A 19,183-nucleotide genomic window follows, 5' to 3' on the forward strand; every position below is an offset into this window, starting at 1 on the left:
TGTTTATCCTTCACCTAAACCATGATGGTGAACAATCTGTCTTCAGGTCATTTGAGAGTTGTTTTGAGACCCCCATGTTGCTACTCTTCAGAGAAAATTAAGAGGAGGGAAACTTACAATTGACCCCCTTAAATACTTTCTCAGAATTGGATTCACTTGTGTATATAGGTCAGGGGTCACTGAGCTTACCAAGCTAATTTGAGTTCCAATAATTAGTTCTAAAGGTTTTGGAATCGATAAAATGACAACAGTGCCCAAATGTATGGACCTGCCTAATTTTGTTTAACCCCTTAAGGACACAGCCTTATTTCACCTTAAGGACTAGGCCATTTTTTGCAAATCTGACCAGTGTCACTTTAAGTGGTGATAACTTTAAAACTCTGACTTATCCAGGCCATTCTGATATTGTTTTTTCGTCACATATTGTACTTCATGACACTGGTAAAATGAAGTCAAAATTATTATTTTTTGCATAAAAAAATACCTAATTTGGAAAAATTTGCAAATTTCAAAGTTTCAGTTTCTCTACTTCTGTAATACATAGTAATACCCCCCAAAATTGTGATGACTTTACATTCCCCATATGTCTACTTCATGTTTGAATTATTTTGGGAATATTTTATTTTTTGGGGATGTTACATGGCTTAGAAGTTTAGAAGCAAATCTTGAAATTTTTCAGAAATTTACAAAAACCCAATTTTTAGGGACCACTACAGCTCTGAAGTCACTTTGCGAGGCTTACATAATAGAAACCACCCAAAAATGACTCCATTCTATAAACTACACCCCTCAAGGTATTCAAAACTGATTTTACAAACTTCGTTAACCCTTTAGGTGTTGCACAAGATTTAATGGAAAATAGATACAATTTAAAAATTTCACTTTTTTGGCAGATTTTCCTTTTTTAATATTTTTTTTCCAGTTACAAAGCAAGGGTTAAAGGGCTTCTGTCACCCCACTAAAGTGATTTTTTTTTTTTTTTTGGGGCTAGTTAAATTAGTTATATAGCGATATATGAAAATATAATTGTGTTACTTTACATTGATCCAGCAGTTTATTCAAAAAACTAAGTTTTATCATATGCAAATTCGGTCTCTACCAGCAAGTAGGGCGTCTACTTGCTGGTAGCTGCTGCAGAAATCCGCCCCCTCCTCTTGTTTGACAGGGCCAGCCGGGATCTCCTCCTCCGGCCAGCCCTGTCGGCATTTCAAAAATCGCGCGCCTGTGTTGATTCGGCGCAGGCGCTCCTAGATGAGGAGGCTCGTCTCCTCAGAACTCCCTCAGTGCGCCTGCGCCGATGACGTCTTCTATTTCGGTGATGTCATCGGCGCAGGCGCACTGAGGGAGTTCTGAGGAGACGAGCCTCCTCATCTCAGAGCGCCTGCGCCGAATCAACACAGGCGCGCGATTTTTGAAATGCCGACAGGGCTGGCCGGAGGAGGAGATCCCGGCTGGCCCTGTCAATCAACAAGAGGAGGGGGCGGATTTCTGCAGCAGCTACCAGCAAGTAGCCGCCCTACTAATGCGCCTTACGCGATGCCGGCCTGTCTGCTCTCCCTCCCGTGTGCGGGAGGGAGAGCAGACAGGCCGGCATCGCGTAAGGCGCATGCGCGATTCTCTTACATGGTCGCGCTTTTGTCAGCAAGAAAGACGGGATCGCGCGGCGAATCAGGAGGACTGCACATGCGCAGGTTTCGGAAGCGCCGTCCCGGCGACTGAGCCGGCTGTTAGTTAAGGAGCATAGAGGAGGGGTTAGGGCAGGGGCGGTACGGCCAGAGGAGATGGAAGGGCTACCCCCTTGACTGGTTGCATGACTGTTGGAGCACCGAATGTGAAGTTTATAAGACGATTTTTTGAAGTATAAAGAGCCCAGGAAAGCGGCACTAACATGGATAACAACACACTCAAGATAATCTATAAGGTACTGTTGCTAGTTTATAAAGTGAAAATGAGGTGAAAGGTTCGCTTTAAGGCCTCTTTCACACTTGCGTTGTTGGGATACGGCATGCACTTCCGTTGCCGGAGGTGCCCGCCGGATCCGGAAAAACGCAAGTGTACTGAAAGCATTTGAAGACGGAACCGTCTTCCAAATGCTTTCAGTGTTACTATGGCACCCAGGACGCTATTAAAGTCCTGGTTGCCATAGTAGGAGCGGGGAGCGGTATACTTACAGTCCGTGCGGCTCTTGGGGCGCTCCAGAATGACGTCAGAGCGCCCCATGCGCATGGATGACGTGATCCATGCGCTTGGGGCGCCCTGACGTCACTCTGGAGCGCCCGGGGAGTCGCACGGACGGTAAGTATGCTGCTCCCCCGCTCCCTGCTACACTTTACCATGGCTGCCAGGACTTTAGCGTCCCGGCAGCCATGGTAACCACTCTGAAAAAGCTAAATGTTGGCTCCGGCAATCCGCCGAAACGACGTTTAGCTTAAGGCCGGATCCGGATCAATGCCTTCCAATGGGCATTAATTCCGGATCCGGCCTTGCGGCAAGTGTTCCGGATTTTTGGCCGGAGCAAAAAGCGCAGCATGCTGCAGTATTTTCTCCGGCCAACAAACGTTCCGGAACTGAAGGCATCCTGAATGGATTTCTCTCCATTCAGAATGCATTAGGATAATCCTGATCAGGATTCTTCCGGCATAGAGCCCCGACGACGGAACTCTATGCCGGAAGACAATAACGCAAGTGTGAAAGAGCCCTAAGTAAAAGCTTTTTAACTGCCTTTGGACCGCCTAATAAGGCTACTTTCACACTTGCGTTGTTCTTTTCCGGCATAGAGTTCCTTCACAGGGGCTCTATACAGGAAAAGAACTGATCAGGTATGTCCCCATGCATTCTGAATGGAGAGTAATCCGTTCAGTTTGCATCAGGATGTCTTCAGTTCAGTCGTTTTGACTGATCAGGCAAAAGAGAAAACCGTAGCATGCTACGGTTTTATCTCCGGCCAAAAAAACTGAAGACTTGCCTGAATGCCGGATCAGGCATTTTTTCCCATAGGAATGTATTAGTGCCGGATCCAGCATTCAGAATACCGGAATGCCAGATCCGTCCTTCCGGTATGCGCATGCGCAGACTGAAAAAAAGGTGAAAAAATAAATGCCGGATCCGTTTTTGCCGGATGACACCGGAAAGGCGGATCCGGCATTTCAATGCATTTTTTCGACTGATCAGGATCCTGATCAGTCTTAAAAATGCCTGATCCGTCTTACTAATGCCATCAGTTAGCATACATTTTGCCTGATTCGGCAGGCAGTTCCGGCGACAGAACTGCTTGCCGGATCTCTCTGCCGCAAGTGTGAAAGTAGCCTAACGCAGATTCGCGTTCCGGAGGCGGCAGCCCTGCGCAGAGTCACGCATATATGCGTCATCTCGCGCGAGCTGAGATTTCCTGTGAACGCGCGCACAGGCACGGAAGGTAAGAGAGTGGATCTCCAGCCTGCCAGCGGCGATCGTTCGCTGGCAGGCTGGAAATGTGTTTTTTTTTTTTTTTTTTTGTTTTTTTTTTAAACCCCTAACAGGTATATTAGACGCTGTTTTGATAACTGCGTCTAATATACCTGCTACCTGGTCCTCTGGTGGTCCCCTTTGTTTGGCTCGACCACCAGAGGACACAGGTATCTCAGTAATATGTTGCACCACTACACTACACCCCCCCATGTCACTTATTAACCCCTTATTCACCCTTGATCACCCCTGATCACCCCATATAGACTCCCTGATCACCCCCCTGTAAAGCTCCATTCAGACGTCCGCATGATTTTTACGGATCCACTGATAGATGGATCGGATCCGCAAAACACATACAGGCGTCTCCCTGGAGCCTTCCGGGGGGGGTGATCACCCCATATAGACTCCCTGATCACCCCCCCCTGTCATTGATCACCCCCCCCCCCCCCTGTCAGGCTGCATTCAGATGTCCGTATGATTTTTACGGATCCACGGATACATGGATCGGATCCGCAAAACACATACGGACATCTGAATGGAGCCTTACAGGGGGGTGATCACCCCATATAGACTCCCTGATCACCCCCCTGTCATTGATCACCCCCCTGTAAGGCTCCATTCAGAGTACTTGGTGAACAACTCCAAGAATTTGCGAAAGAGTATTGAAACTAGGAAGGGGGGGGCAAAACAGTGAAAATAAGAGTCCAATTGCCCCCCGAAACAATGCCAGAACAGGCCAGAAGCACTGAGGTTAAGAAATGATAAGCTCAGAGTCCTGTCTACAAATGCTCGCAGTTTAGGTAAAAAAATCAATGAACTTGGGTCAATAATGGCATCTGAGAATGTAGATTTAGTGGCTGTTACGGAGACATGGTTTAATGAAAGAAATGACTGGGACATAACCATACCAGGGTACTCTTTATACAGAAGAGACAGAGAAGGCAAGAAAGGAGGAGGAGTGGCCCTGTATGTGAAAGATAGCATTAAATCTAACCTAATACAAGTTGGTGAGGCCAACATAGAGTCAGTTTGGGTTACGTTGCAGTTTGCTAACCATGCAGTAACTCGTGTAGGTGTGATATATAGACCACCTGGTCAAGTTAAAGAACTAGATCTACTAGTTGAAGAAATAGCTAAAATGACAATGAAAGGAGAAGTTATCATTATGGGAGATTTCAATCTTCCAGATATAAACTGGAAAACCAAAATAGCAAGTTCTACCAGGAGTACAGATATTCTAAATTCCCTACTGGGGTTATCTCTACAACAAGTGGTTGAGGAGCCAACCCGGAGGGAGGCCATTTTGGATTTGGTATTCACAAACGGGGATTCGGTATATGATGTCATTGTAGGCGAAACCTTGGGATCTAGTGATCACCAGTCAGTGTGGTTTAATATAAGAACTGTGAAAGAGTCCCACCACACAAAAACAAAAGTTTTAGATTTTAGAAAAACAGACTTTTCAAAAATGAAATTAGTCATAAATGAGTCCTTATCAGACTGGAACGGATTACATGGAGTCCAGGAGAAATGGGACTACTTAAAAGGTGCATTATTGAAGGCAACAGAAAATTGCATTAGACTCGTCAGTAAAAGCAAAAAAAGGAGGAGACCAATGTGGTACTCAGCAGAAGTGGCCCAAATCATTAAAAATAAAAAGCTAGCATTTTGTAATTATAAAAAAACCCAGAGCAATGAAGATAAGGAAATCTACAAGATTAGGCAGAGAGAGGCCAAGCAAGTTATAAGAACTTCTAAAGCGCAGGCAGAAGAAAAACTAGCTCAGTCTATGAAAAAAGGGGATAAGACATTCTTCAGATATATAAATGAAAAAAGGAAATTAAAACAAGGAATAACTAAATTAAAAACAAAGGACGGAAGGTATGTAGAAGAGAATAAAGGGCTAGCCGACTGCCTTAATGAATACTTCTGTTCAGTTTTTACAAAAGAAAAAGGAGAAGGACCTCCACTAGAAAGAATGACTATTAAATCGTTTGATGCATGTATCTTTACAGAGGAAGATGTTCTAAGTTTGCTGTCTAAGGTGAAGACAGATAAGTCACAGGGGCCTGATGAGATACACCCAAAATTATTAAAAGAGCTTAGTGGTGAGCTGGCAAAACCGTTAACAGATTTATTTAACCAATCATTAGTAACAGGAGTCGTCCCGGAAGATTGGAAATTGGCAAATGTCGTGCCCATTCACAAGAATGGTAGTAGGGAGGAATCGAGCAACTATAGACCAGTGAGTCTGACATCAATAGTAGGCAAATTAATGGAAACCCTATTAAAGGATAGGATTGTGGAACATCTAAAATCCCATGGATTGCAAGATGAAAAACAACATGGGTTTACTTCAGGGAGATCATGTCAAACAAATCTTATAGATTTTTTTGACTGGGTGAATAAAATAATAGACGGTGGAGGTGCAGTAGACATCGCATATCTAGATTTTAGTAAGGCTTTTGACACTGTCCCACATAGACTTATCAATAAACTGCAGTCATTGAGCATGGACTCCCATATTGTTGAGTGGATTAGGCAGTGGCTGAGTGACAGACAACAGAGGGTTGTAGTCAATGGAGAACATTCAAAACAAGGTAATGTTACCAGTGGGGTTCCACAGGGATCTGTACTGGGACCGATTTTGTTTAATATCTTCATAAGTGATATTGCAAAAGGCCTCGCTGGTAAGGTTTGTCTTTTTGCTGATGACACAAAGATATGTAACAGGGTTGATGTTCCTGGAGGGAAACGCCAAATGGAAAAGGATTTAGGAAAACTAGAAGAATGGTCAGAACTCTGGAAACTGAAATTTAATGTGGATAAGTGCAAGATAATGCACCTGGGGCGTAAAAACCCAAGGGCGGAATATAGAATATTTGACACAGTCCTGACCTCAGTATCTGAGGAAAGGGATTTAGGAGTAATTATTTCAGAAGACTTAAAGGTGGGAAGACAATGTAATAGAGCAGCACGAAATGCCAGCAGAATGCTTGGATGTATAGGGAGAGGTATAAGCAGTAGAAAGAGTGAAGTGCTTATGCCGCTGTACAGAACACTGGTGAGACCTCACTTGGAGTATTGTGCGCAGTACTGGAGGCCATATCTCCAGAAGGATATAGATACTCTAGAGAGAGTTCAGAGAAGAGCTACTAAACTAGTACATGGATTGCAGGATAAAACTTACCAGGAAAGGTTAAAGGACCTTAATATGTATAGCTTGGAAGAAAGAAGAGACAGAGGGGATATGATAGAAACTTTTAAATACATAAAGGGAATCAACTCGGTAAAGGAAGAGAGCATATTTAAAAGAAGAAAAACTACCACAAGAGGACACAGTTTTAAATTAGAGGGGCAAAGGTTTAAAAGTAATATAAGGAAGTATTACTTTACTGAGAGAGTAGTGGATGCATGGAATAGCCTTCCTGCAGAAGTGGTAGCTGCAAATACAGTGAAGGGGTTTAAGCATGCATGGGATAGGCATAAGGCCATCCTTCATATAAGATAGGGCCGGGGGCTATCCATAGTATTCAGTATATTGGGCAGACTAGATGGGCCAAATGGTTCTTATCTGCCGACACATTCTATGTTCTATGTTCAATGAAATACCACCAAATGAAAGCTCTATTAGTGAGAAGAAAAGGAGGTAAAATTCATTTGGGTGGTAAGTTGCATGACCGAGCAATAAACTGTGAAAGTAGTGTAGGTCAGAAGTGTAAAAAGTGGCCTGGTCTTTCAGGGTGTTTAAGCTATGGGGGCTGAGGTGGTTAAAGTTATAATTATTATTTATTTTATTTATTTTTTCCTTTCCTCCTGCAGGCTATTGGCTCTGCAACTGCTCTCCACCAGACTGCATATGTCAGGTTTGGTAGCAGAGAGATAGGCTTTGTATTGTTTGAAAGCTGGCATTCCAAATAATACTAGACCTGGCTTTCAAGGAATACAAGAATGCCAGCATTATCTTCACTACATGCGAAGATCTCACTTTTAGGGAGCATTCACACAACCTTGTTGGTTTTGCGGTCCGCAAATCACGGATCCGTGTGTTCTGTATGTTTTCAGTTATCGTTCCGTAAGTCCGTATAGTATGGACATGGTGTGTCATCCGTTTTTTACGATCGGCGAAAAACTGAAATGGGGTTTCCTAGAATGTTTTCAGTCCAGGGGTCCACAAAAAACGGATGACATACAGATGCATTTCCTTGTGCTATCCGTTTTTACGGACCCAATAACTTTCTATGGGGCAACGGACCGCAATTTGCGGCCAAGTATAGGACATGTTCTAAAATAAAAGGAACGGACAGCACACGGATGACAATGAAAGGCATTCCGCAATTTTTGAGGACCCGTAGAAATGAATGGGTCTGTGCATTGTCCGCAAAAATTGCGTAACTGACACGGAAGAAAAACATGGTCGTGTGAATGCTCTCTTAGAATTTGGGATCAGTGAATGCAGCTGAAGGTAAAAGCAGGTTTTACTGCGATGATTCCCAACTCAATTTCTAACAGTGATATCTCCTGCTTATCTTGGGCTAATGCTCTCATTTTGGTCTTGTATCAAAGCAGCCCCCCCCTTCCACTTCAGTTAAGTACTTTTCCCACAGGCAAAACAGGTGGTTAAGGCTAGAGCAACCCCTGCCACCACACCTTAAAAAAAACTGAAAACAAAAGACCCTTTTATAACAAAGGGGTTTATTGTCCACCAGTGGTGTCTTTAGTGATTTCCATTCTAAACTAAGATATAATTGCACTTTGCTTTGTTTCTTTTGCACCTGCTTTTGTAATGTAGTAATTTTTTCCCTCTGCTTGTCATTTAGGAGTTGAAGCTTTGAGTGAGACCTTTGACTTCACAAAGCCAGCAATAGACCTTCAGAAATGTACAGAAGAAGGTGTGGGGCAACTAATAAAACTGTAGCAGCATCATAAGTGGAATGGACAATAAATGTAACAGTCGGAGCAGTGTCGCACATCAGCCAGGTGTTATAACAGAAGGCCAACTTACTGTAGAACACTTAACAAGTGACTTGTTTTCTATGTTAGGCTACTTTCACACTAGCGTTCTGCTGTCCGCTCGTGAGCTCCGTTTGAAGGGGCTCACGAGCGGAGCAGAACGCTTCCGTCCAGCCCTGATGCAGTCTGAATGGATGCGGATCCGCTCAGACTGCATCAGTCTGGCGGCGTTCAGCCTCCGCTCCGCTCGCCTCCGCACGGCCAGGCGGACAGCTGAACGCTGCTTGCAGCGTTCGGGTGTCCGCCTGGCCGTGCGGATCCGTCCAGACTTACAATGTAAGTCATTGGCAACGGATCCGCTTGAGGATGACACCATATGGCTCAATCTTCAAGCGGATCCGTCCCCCATTGACTTTACATTGAAAGTCTGAACGGATCCGCTCAGGCTACTTTCGCACTTAGAAATTTTTCTAAGTTATTAATGCAGACGGATCCGTACTGAACGGAGCCTCCGTCTGCATTAATATGATCGGATCCGTTCAGAACGGATCCGATCAAGCGCAAGTGTGAAAGTAGCCTTATCCTGTGATTATCATTACAGCTCTGTTTTTGTTTGGTAACCGAACCATGAAGTTGGATTCAGAAGCACTTTTTGGGCTATTCACGCCATCACAATTTATTTGCACTTAACGTATTTTATATATGTAAAATTATAAATGTCCTAATTGCTCAACCCTACGTATTTCTGACAAACTAATGGCTTTTTCCTAGGGTAACATCTTTTCAAACTAAACGTTAGTTTAAGCCCAACGCATTTATTTTTCTTCTAAAAACTGCATGTGCTGAATTGAAGTCAACCATTAAGTTGTGTGGGACATGCTATTTCTAATTTTATAGGCCGGACTCCATCTATAGGAGTTTAGCTGCACTGCTGACACTGGTGGATCATGTCCTAGTTCAGCTTCCGTAATGCAGTGACTTGGTCCCTTATCCTTCTTTGGATATATTGTTGAATACTTATGATATTCATGATCTTTCCCATTTGGAAAAATACCTGAAGTATAAGTTAAAGGTGTGTGTGTGTGGAAGAAAAACAATTTGGTTAATACTTGCCTATCCCTCACTCTGCTTCCACCTAAATCTTGACCAGATGTGTGCGCATTTCTTGTTCAGCTGCATTTACCATTTATGCAGATGAATAAAAAAAAAAAACTGGCACATATTCGGTTAGGTCTCAGCAGGAAGAGCCCACAGCAGCATTGGCAGAGCAAGGGATCGATAAGTATTAACCATTGTTCTACAGGTTAGAAGAAGGGTAAGCAGTTCTTATAAAAAAAATTAAAAAAAAACACACCCACACAGCACCACTTTAATTAAAGGAGTTGTCCCACAAAAATAGTCTGCAGTTTTCAAACACCTGGCTCTAAATACTTTTGTAGCTGCATTTAATTAAAAAATTACTATAGCTAGTGAGCTATTGAATAAAATGTCTGTGTAGCAGCTTTATTTCTTATTTCTCTCTCCACATCTCTGAAGCGGACGCACATGCTTAATTCTATCCTGCCTACTGAGCTGTAATAGAGGGAGAGAGCTTCAGCAGAAAGGACACATACCCTAAGGCTCCATTCACACGTCCGCAAAATGGGTCCGCATCCTTTCCGCAATTTTGCGGAAAGTGCGGACCCATTCATTCTCTATGGGGACGGAATGGATGCGGACAGCACACAGTGTGCTGTCTGCAGCCGCAATTGCGGAGCGCGCCCCCGATTTTGGGTACGCAGCTCCGCAAAAAGATAGAGCATGTCCTATTCTTGTCCGCAGCTTGCGGACAAGAATAGTCATTTCTATGGGGGTGACGGTCTGGTGTGTTGCGGACCCGCAATTTGCGGGTCCGCAACACACCACGGACGTGTGAATGTAGCCTAATCTGCTAACTTGATATAAATCTAGCAGAGAAATGAATGGGGAGATCTTGGGATCCATGGGAGGTACAGGGCTGGTTCTGAGTTTGTTCAGAAAGCAGGGATGCTCAACCTGTTGCAAAACTTTTTGCTGTCCAGGCATGCTGGGAGTTGTTTGCAGTGGTTTGGGCATCCCTGTTATGAAGAGATCTCGCATCTCAAATTCATTTTTACATTAAACATGGGATAACCCCTTTTTAAAATATTTTTTTTATAACAGGAAGCAATCTCTGTACAGATCTGGCACTATATAACACATGACTTGTATACCTTTATGTAAAGATAAAAGAGGAAATATAAAATAAGAGTTTAGTATGCTCTAATCAATTGGTAAGCTGTCTGCGTTAAAAAATTTATAAAATTGCACTCTAACTTCCTAGTTACTATATGGAAGTTTAAGTAGCACTCGATTTATTTAGGTTCATGAAAAATATATAAATTGTATTAAGTGTAATCTTTCCAGTGGCTGTTAGCCTCTCCCTTCAGGTCCTCTGCTGTGGCATGTGGCCAGCACTCTGACTCTCCAGGAGACATAGCATCTTACGCTGCGTACAGGATAGAGCGCTCTGTATGCGCGATTGTATGCGCTTTTAGATGCGGCTCCGGAACAAGGGAACGCCCATGGTCGCGCGTTCCCAGAAGTCTATGTACGGGAACGCGCGACAAGACGCCCCAAAGAAGCTCCTGTACTTCTTGGGGCATCAGGCATTTTACAGCGCGATGGTATGCACTGTAAAACGCTCAGGTGAGAACCATTCCCATTGGGAAACATTGGTTTTTGCCTGTTGAGCGTTTTACAGCGCGTAGGAACGCGCTGTAAAACGCTCAGGTGTGAACCCAGCCTGAGGGTACTCTCACACCAGCTGTTTTCCTTTCTGGCACTGAGTTCCGTCAAAAGGACTCAATGCCGGAAAAGAACTGATCAGGTATATCCCCATGCATTCTGAATGGAGAGTAATCTGTTCAGGATGTCTTCAGTTCAGTCATTTTGACTGATCAGGCAAAAGAGAAAATCGCAGCATGCTACGGTTTAATCTCCGGCGAAAAAAAACTGAAGACTTGCCTGAATGCCGGATCTGGCACTTTTTCCCATAAGAATGTATTAGCGCCGGATCCATCCTTCGCGCAGACCGAAAAAAATAAATGCCGGATGACACTGGAAAGACTGATCCGGCATTTCAATGCATTTTTCTGACCAGGCATTTTTTAAGACTGATCAGGATCCTGATCAGTCTTACTAATGCCATCAGTTTGCATACATTATGCTGGATCCGGCAGGCATTTCCTGCGACAGAAGTGCTTGGATCACTCTGCCGCAAGTGTGAAAGTAGCCTTATGTGTGGACAGGAAGACAGTGTGGGTTGTTGTTGTGGTGTGTGTTTTTTTTTTTTTTTTCTTTTCTATTCATTCCTATGGGAGTCTTAGGCCCCTTTCACACGAGCGAGTATTCCGCACCTATGCGATGCGGGAGGTGAACGCATTGCACCCGCACTGAATACCGACCCATTCACTTCTATGGGGCTGTTCACATGAGCGGTAATTTTCAAGCATTACTTGTGGGTTGCGTGAAAATCGCAGCATGCTCCTCTTTGTGCGTTTTTCACGTAACGCAGGCCCCATAGAAATGAATGGGGTTGCTTGAAAATCGCAAGCAAGTGCGGATGCGGTGCGATTTTCACGCACAGTTGCTAGGAGACTATCGGGATGGAGATCCGATCATTATTATTTTCCCTTATAACATGGTTAAGGGAAAACAATAGCATTCTGAATACATAATGCATAGTAAAATAGGACTGGAGGGGTTAAAATAAAAATAAAACATTTTTTAACTCCCCTTAATCCACTTGTTCGTGGCCCGGCATCTCCTTCTGGCTTCATCTGATCTCTGTGCAGCAACAGGACCTTTTGGTGACGTCATCACATGATCCATCACCATGGTAAAAAGATCATGTGATGACCAGAATGACTTCACCAAAGGTCCTGTTGCTGCACAGAGATCAGATGAAGCCAGAAGGAGATGCCGGGCCGCGCACAAGTGGACTAAGGTGAGTTAAATTTTTTTTTTTTTTTTTATCCCCTCCAGCGATGTTTTACTATGCAGGCTGTATTCAGAATGCTATTATTTTCCCTATTTACAGAACACCGATCCCAAGCCCGAACTTCTGTGAAGAAGTTCGGGTTTGGGTACCAAACACGTGCGTTTTTTTTTTTTGTTTTTTTTTCCTCTCACGCAAGTGGAAAACGCATTACAAAGTTTTGCACTCGTGCGGAAAAATTGCGGGTGTTCCTGCAACGCACCTGCACATTTCCCCGCAACGCCTGTGTGAAAGGGGCCTTAATGTCAGTTTAGGCATGCATAGAGAAACTGACTTCCTGTCCATATAAAAGGCTGTCAGTTGGGGGTCTGTCGATCACCTGACACAGCTGAGGACCAGAAAGGAGAATTCAGCCACCTGTAAGCTTACCTTCACTAAATCACCATAATTTACATAATTTAACTTTCTAACACACTATAAAGAATATATATATATAAAAAATTGTGCTTGTGTTCTGAACTTCTGACAGCCATAATACAGGCTTTTTTTTTGTGCCTAAATTGTAAACTCTATTAGGACTAGTTTGTGCACAATTGGTTTTTATGACACTAACTCCAGTTCAGATGAGGTCCTGGAGGTCTGTTATTTGAAAGCACCATTAATTCCATGGTGCTATACATCAAGGGGTTACATATATGTAATATAAATATGATAAACATGAAAGTATTAACAGACTGGTACAGAGGGGTCATGGACCCTGCCCACACGAGCTTACAATCTACAATTAAAAGGAAAATGACACAGTAGATAAGGGGGGGGGGGGGGGGGGCATGTATCTGAAAAGCAGAGGAAAGATGTAAGCAGGGTCCTGGTTGTGGATGGCCTTATATGTAGTTTAATATTTTAAACTGAATTTGCTTGGCAATGGGAATCCAGTGAAGGGATTGGCAGAGGAGAAACCATGGGAAAGGTGGATTAAACAGGTAGCAGAGTTGGGAATAGATTGAAAGGGAGCAACAGTGCTAGATGGGAGGCAACAGAGAATGTTGCAGTAGTCCATGTGGGAGATGAGGGGATGTGCTAGTGTTTTAGTTGACTCTGGTGAGGAAGGAGCAAATACGAGAGATGTTCTTGACTTGAAAGCAGCAGGTGGAGGTAAGGGTTTGGATGTATGGCTTGAAGGACAGGGACAATAAAATGTTATCTATCCCTAGGCAGCGGACCTTCAAGACTGGAGAAAGTGTGGTACTGTTATCTGCTAAGTGACATGGTGATAAATTCAGTTTTCTCCATGTTGAGTTTTAAGAGTGGGAGGAGAAGAATGAAGGTATAGCTGATAGACATGTCACTTCCCTGCTATCCAAAATTTTAACATCAGCATAGAGGTGGAATTGGAAACCATGAGACTCTGTGCTCCCAGGCCGAATGTATTAATTGAGAACTAGGAGACCCAGGACAGAGCCTTAGGGCTCATTCACACAGACGTGGCTTGGCCATACCAATTTGCAGTACCCAATGCACAGGTAACATCCGTGTGTATTCTGCACACGGATCCAAATTGAATGGGTCTGTGATCTGCCGGTGGCCATATTGCTGGCTGCGGTATGGACATGGCCAAGCAATGGCTTTGTGCATGAGCCCTTAAAGCATCATTCATGGTGCAAAAAAAGCTACCTGTATTATGGCTTTCTGAAGGTTTCCAGGAAAGCATTGTTCACTTGCTGATACTGTCTGTCAATAGAATGCTGTGTTTAATGCATTTTGCAAAAATATGAGGAACATCGCTTCCTGTCACTTACAAAAAAGCCACATGTGATCATGGCCTAAAAAGGAATAGCTTTTTAAAGGGGTTATCCTATAACACATACTTACTTATTCTTTGTAAGTATATATGCAAGATAGGGCATAAGTGTCTTGTCAGTGAGTGTCCAACAGCTGGGGTCCTGTATTTGCCATACTTATGTGTCCATCTATGGAACTGCTGCAGACAGCCAAGCACTTGGATCTGGCCATCTCTGGCTGACCCATAGGCTTAAATAAAGTAGCAGTGTGATGCATGACTGATGCTCTATTCAAGTGGCGGAACACAGGTTCCAGTGGTCAGACCCATGTCCCCAGTCTTGTAAGGGGATAAGTGTTTGTTGTGGAACAACCTCTTTGAAGTGAGCATTATTTCAGTTGTCCAAATGGAAATGTTCAGTTTGCAGAACAGTGTAACGCCATCTAGTTTGCATCTAAAGCATTAGGTTTTATTGCACTGGCAGGGTCAGTTTGGCACAAACACTCAACAACCCAAAATGCATGCAGCATTCTAACATTAGCCTGACACTAGGTCTCTCTTTTTTTTTTTTTTTAAGGCAGGCAGTTTTTGATTTTGAATTGGATTGTTTTGCGCAAAGCCAAGAAAGTAATGCAAGCACCAGATTTAAATATCCTTGTGCATTTCAGCAGGAACTACAGCTGTTTGACAGGACAGTTATGATGGGCACTTAACACTTTTATTTGGCTGTGTGTCCAGGTTTGCTATATTTTTTATTAAACAATAAAGTGTAAAATAAATAAATGGACTACATTTATTTTTGTTTGTATTGTATGTGTCATCAGTTTCGCATAAAGACCATATTTGAATCTCCATTTGTCATTTAGGAAAAAAAAAACTTAAAAATTCAGTTATTAGTAAACTGTGTTAGTCTGTTGTAGACTGAGATTTTCAGATGAGTAGTTGTCATCGAAGCCTATAATTTGGAGGGAGGGATTTTGATTTTTTCCAAATAAATATCTTAATTCTAACAGCTATAATTGCATGGATAACCGTTCTAAGATTTTGGGGGAAGATGTCCAGTGTGAGGAGGGCTTATTGCGGTGACAATGAAATGAGTACTACATACCTTATTATTATTTAGTTTTTTTTTTAACTATAAGATGCACCTAGGATGTAGAGGAGGGGGGAAAAAGGTCACCAGACCCCCCCCCCCCCCCCCCCCCCCAAAATGTGCTTAAGAGCATGGCAAATGCTCTGCAAACAAATGTGGATAGGGAAATGAATAATAAAAAAAAAGACCTTTAAAAAAAATAAATAAATGAATGATGTAGGAGGTTGAGGAGGCAGTGAATGGGTGGATGTGGCGGTCTAGGTGGAAGGGGTGGCGAAGGAGGAATAGATAGCCAACACAGATGTTTTATTTTGCATTTTTACATAGGGGTATCCCCCAAAATATTGGGACATATATAAAAATAAAAAAAAAGAATAAGTGCACTTGAGTACAAGTATGGATGGTTGAGGCTGTTAGAACTGTCTATTCTGCACAAGGTACAGACAAGTCTTGTGGCATCCAGGCCTGGTTTATTTTAATGAACGTGAGCTTGTCCACGTTGGCTGTGGACAGGCGGCTGCGTCTGTCTGTAATGACGCCTCCTGCCGTACTAAATACATGTTCATAGAGCACACTGGCTGCAGGGCAGGCCAGCACCTCCAAGGCATACAGGGCAAGCTCTGGCCATGTGGACAATTGAGACCCAGAAGTTGAATGGGGCAGAACCATCAGTCAGTATGTGTAGGCGTGTGCACAGGTACTGTTCCACCATGTTGTTAAAATGCTGCCTCCTGCTAACACGCTTCATATCAGCAGTTGGGGCTGGTTGTTGCGGCGGCGAGGTGACAAAAGCTTTTCCCCTCACCCATGACGGCACCCCATGCGACCAGGGACCTCCCATCCAGGACAGGAAACCTGAGAAGATAAAAGGTTCACACCCCCACCAAGCACCAGTTCAGGTTTCCTGTCCTCCGGATAGGAAGTCCCTGGGAAGCTTCACGCTGGTTCTCACCTGCAGCCGGGGGGAGGCCCAGGTTCTTATCCGGTGGGTGGCCTCCCCCAGGTGGCGTTATGCTCTCCGGGGCTGCTGCCTATAGTCTGGGCTTCTTCCCCCACATCCCGGCGCTGGCCTGAGGGAGCCGCTGTGGCCGTGTTCAGGCGGCTTCCCTCCTTGCTCCCGGGTTGCCCGTCTTCCTGTCGGCGTTGGAAGGAGCGTCTGCCCCGACGCGGGGGGGCGGGGCTTGACCGGAAGTCGGGTTAAGCGCCGATGTGTGCCCTGGCGCGTCTTTTAAAATATAAATGGGGCAGAGGGGGGGAACCCAGCCGGCTGATGTGGCACACAGTGTGGTGCTGAAGAGCTCTTTGTTTTCAAGCAACATGTCAGAGCCGGCAGACGGACGCGCCGAACCCCTGGAACCCTCAAGGCCCGTGAGTCCGGTACCAGTCCTGAGGAGTGGGGGCTAAAAAAGGTGGTGAGATATAGCCTTTTTATTAATGGGGTGTTATCTGCTTGATTTGTGTAGGTGGCAAAGCCCCCCAAAAAAGCGGCCTCTAAAACGAAGCATAAGGAGTGTGCAGGATGTAAGACCCCCCCCCCCCAGCTTCCTCCTATTCTAAGCCGTTATGCACCCCTTGTATTGATAAGTTGGTGGCGGAGGAGTCACGGAGCTTTTCCAGGAATATGCGATCTTTAATAAGATCTGAAGTGAAAGCCTCCTTAAAATCCTTAAGTACGAATCGCCCGCGGTCTCCGGGAAAATCTCCGGATATTAGGGATTCGGATATAGACCATTCTGACGTGGAGGAAAGAGAAGCAGGCCAGTTACTCTCTAATGACACTACTTCGTCAGCAGAAGAAGAAACAGGGGGTTCCTACTTCTCGCCCGAAGATACCCAAAACCTCCTTAAAGCGGTCAGAGCAACTATGCAGTTAGAAGAGGTGAAACAGACTAAGTCGACAGCAGACGTTGCCTTTCAGGGGTTAGGTCCCAGGAAGCAGAGGGTTTTCACCATTCACGAGAATGTGCAGGCATTAATTAAAAAGGAGTGGAATCCTGATAGGAAGTTTTTTATTCCAAGCTCTGTTAAAAGGAAATATCCCTTTGATGAGAAGGCAGGAGCCTGTTGGGACAAGGCCCCTACTGTTGACGCTCCGGTGGCGAAGATTGCCAAAAAGTCTGCTCTACCGTTTGATGACCTGGGCAGCCTGTCTGATCCTCTGGATAAAAAAAGCTGATTTTTATTTGAAGAAGGCCTGGGAATCATCCTCTACCTGCTTGAGGCTGGCGGTTGCAGCGTCATGGGTCTCTAGGTCACTACATATCTGGCTGGAACAGTTAGAACAGCATCTCAGTGAGAAGAAGCCAAGAGAAGAAGTTCTGGCCTCTCTTCCCACCTTTTTTAAGGCTGTTGATTTTTTAGCCGATGCCTCCACAGATATAGTTAGGTTTTCAACCAGATCATCCGCCTTGTCCAATGCAGCTAGAAGAGCTATTTGGCTGAAGTCCTGGAAGGCTGATCAGGGTTCTAAGGCTAGGTTATGCTCTATCCCCTGTGAGGGTGACAGGCTCTTTGGATCTTCCCTCGATGATATACTTGAAAAGGCCTCAGACAAGAAGAAGGGTTTTCCAGCTCCTCAACGCCCCCCCTTTATTCGTAGATACCAAGGCAAAAGGGTAGGCAGTATGATAGAAGGGAAAAGGATAGATTTCCTAAGAAATCCGGAGGTTTCCTTTTTAAACCCCAAGATCAAAGACCCAAAGAAGAGCAATGACGCCGAATCCCAGGTAGGGGGAAGATTATCTCTCTTTCTCCCAGCCTGGAAGAACATAACCAAAAACGGCTGGATCCTGGGAGGGATTGGAGAGGGGTTCCGGCTGGAGCTTCTGACCCGTCCCCAGGACTCGTTCAGGCTGACAGATTACCCCAAGGATCTAGTCAAGAGACAGGCCTTAGAGTCAGAGGTCCTGCTGCTTCTGCGAAAAGGGGTGGTTGTCCCGGTTCCACAGGCAGAGAGGGGCAGGGGTTTTTACTCTCCTCTTTTTTTAGTAAAAAAACCCAATGGCTCCTTCCGGGTAATTCTAAACCTGAAGAAATTAAACAGATTCCTCAGCTACAAAAAATTTCGCATGGGGACCATAAGGTCGGCCATAGATCTCCTATCAAAGAATTGCTGGATGGCGACTCTGGACTTAGAGGACGCGTACTACCACGTGCCAATCCATGTGTCCTCCCAAAAATATTTGAGGACAGCAGTCTGGGTTCAGGGGGAATGTCTACACCTGCAATACAGAGCCCTCCCCTTTGGGGTTTCTCAGGCCCCCAGAATCTTCACCAAGGTGATTGCGGAAGTAGCCTCCTTCCTAAGGTTGTCAGGGGTTCCGTTGCTGCCATACTTGGACGACTTCCTGTTTATTTCCCAGACCAAGGAAGGCTTGATTCAAAACATCGAGGTTTCCTGCGCCCTGTTAAAGAGCCTGGGCTGGAAAATAAATTGGAAAAAGTCTTGCCTAACACCATCCCAGAGTTGTGTATTTTTAGGCATCCTTTTAGACTCCCGAGTAGAAAAGTCCTTCCTCCCGTCCGCCAAGATATTCTCCATCAGGGAGCATGTTTTGGATCTTTTCAGATCCTACCTCTGCTCGTTCAGGAGGGCAATGGCAGTGCTGGGCCACCTGACAGCTACCTTTCCAGCGGTCCTATATGCACAGGCTCATACAAGGAAGCTACAGTCATGCATCCTGCGCCAATGGGACGGCTGCAAGCAGTCGTTGGACCGGCTTTTCCACTTATCCGCAGAGGCGAGAGTGTCCCTTCTTTGGTGGACTGTGACAGAGAATCTCTCAGCAGGAGTACCATGGGCCTTTCAGGATCCGATAGTAATAACAACGGACGCCAGCCCATGGGGTTGGGGGGCCCACTCAGAGAACAAGGGTTGGCAAGGGAGGTGGGATTTGAATACCAGGAAAGCCAC

The 19,183-nt window shown here is 44.8% G+C and overlaps 1 protein-coding gene across 1 annotated transcript in view; it reads left to right on the plus strand.

Moving 5' to 3' along the window:
* The window catches only part of HAUS6 (HAUS augmin like complex subunit 6), a 34,399-nt gene extending 25,916 nt beyond the window's left edge, over window positions 1-8,483 (plus strand). The window contains 1 exon segment of the mRNA XM_040419779.1: window positions 8,268-8,483. Within this exon segment, the coding sequence (XP_040275713.1) occupies window positions 8,268-8,365 (98 nt within the window). The 3' untranslated portion in view covers window positions 8,366-8,483.
* Window positions 8,484-19,183: the final 10,700 nt, after the last annotated feature.

The sequence above is a fragment of the Bufo bufo genome, chromosome 2 (assembly GCF_905171765.1).
Source record: "Bufo bufo chromosome 2, aBufBuf1.1, whole genome shotgun sequence".
NCBI lineage: Eukaryota > Metazoa > Chordata > Amphibia > Anura > Bufonidae > Bufo > Bufo bufo.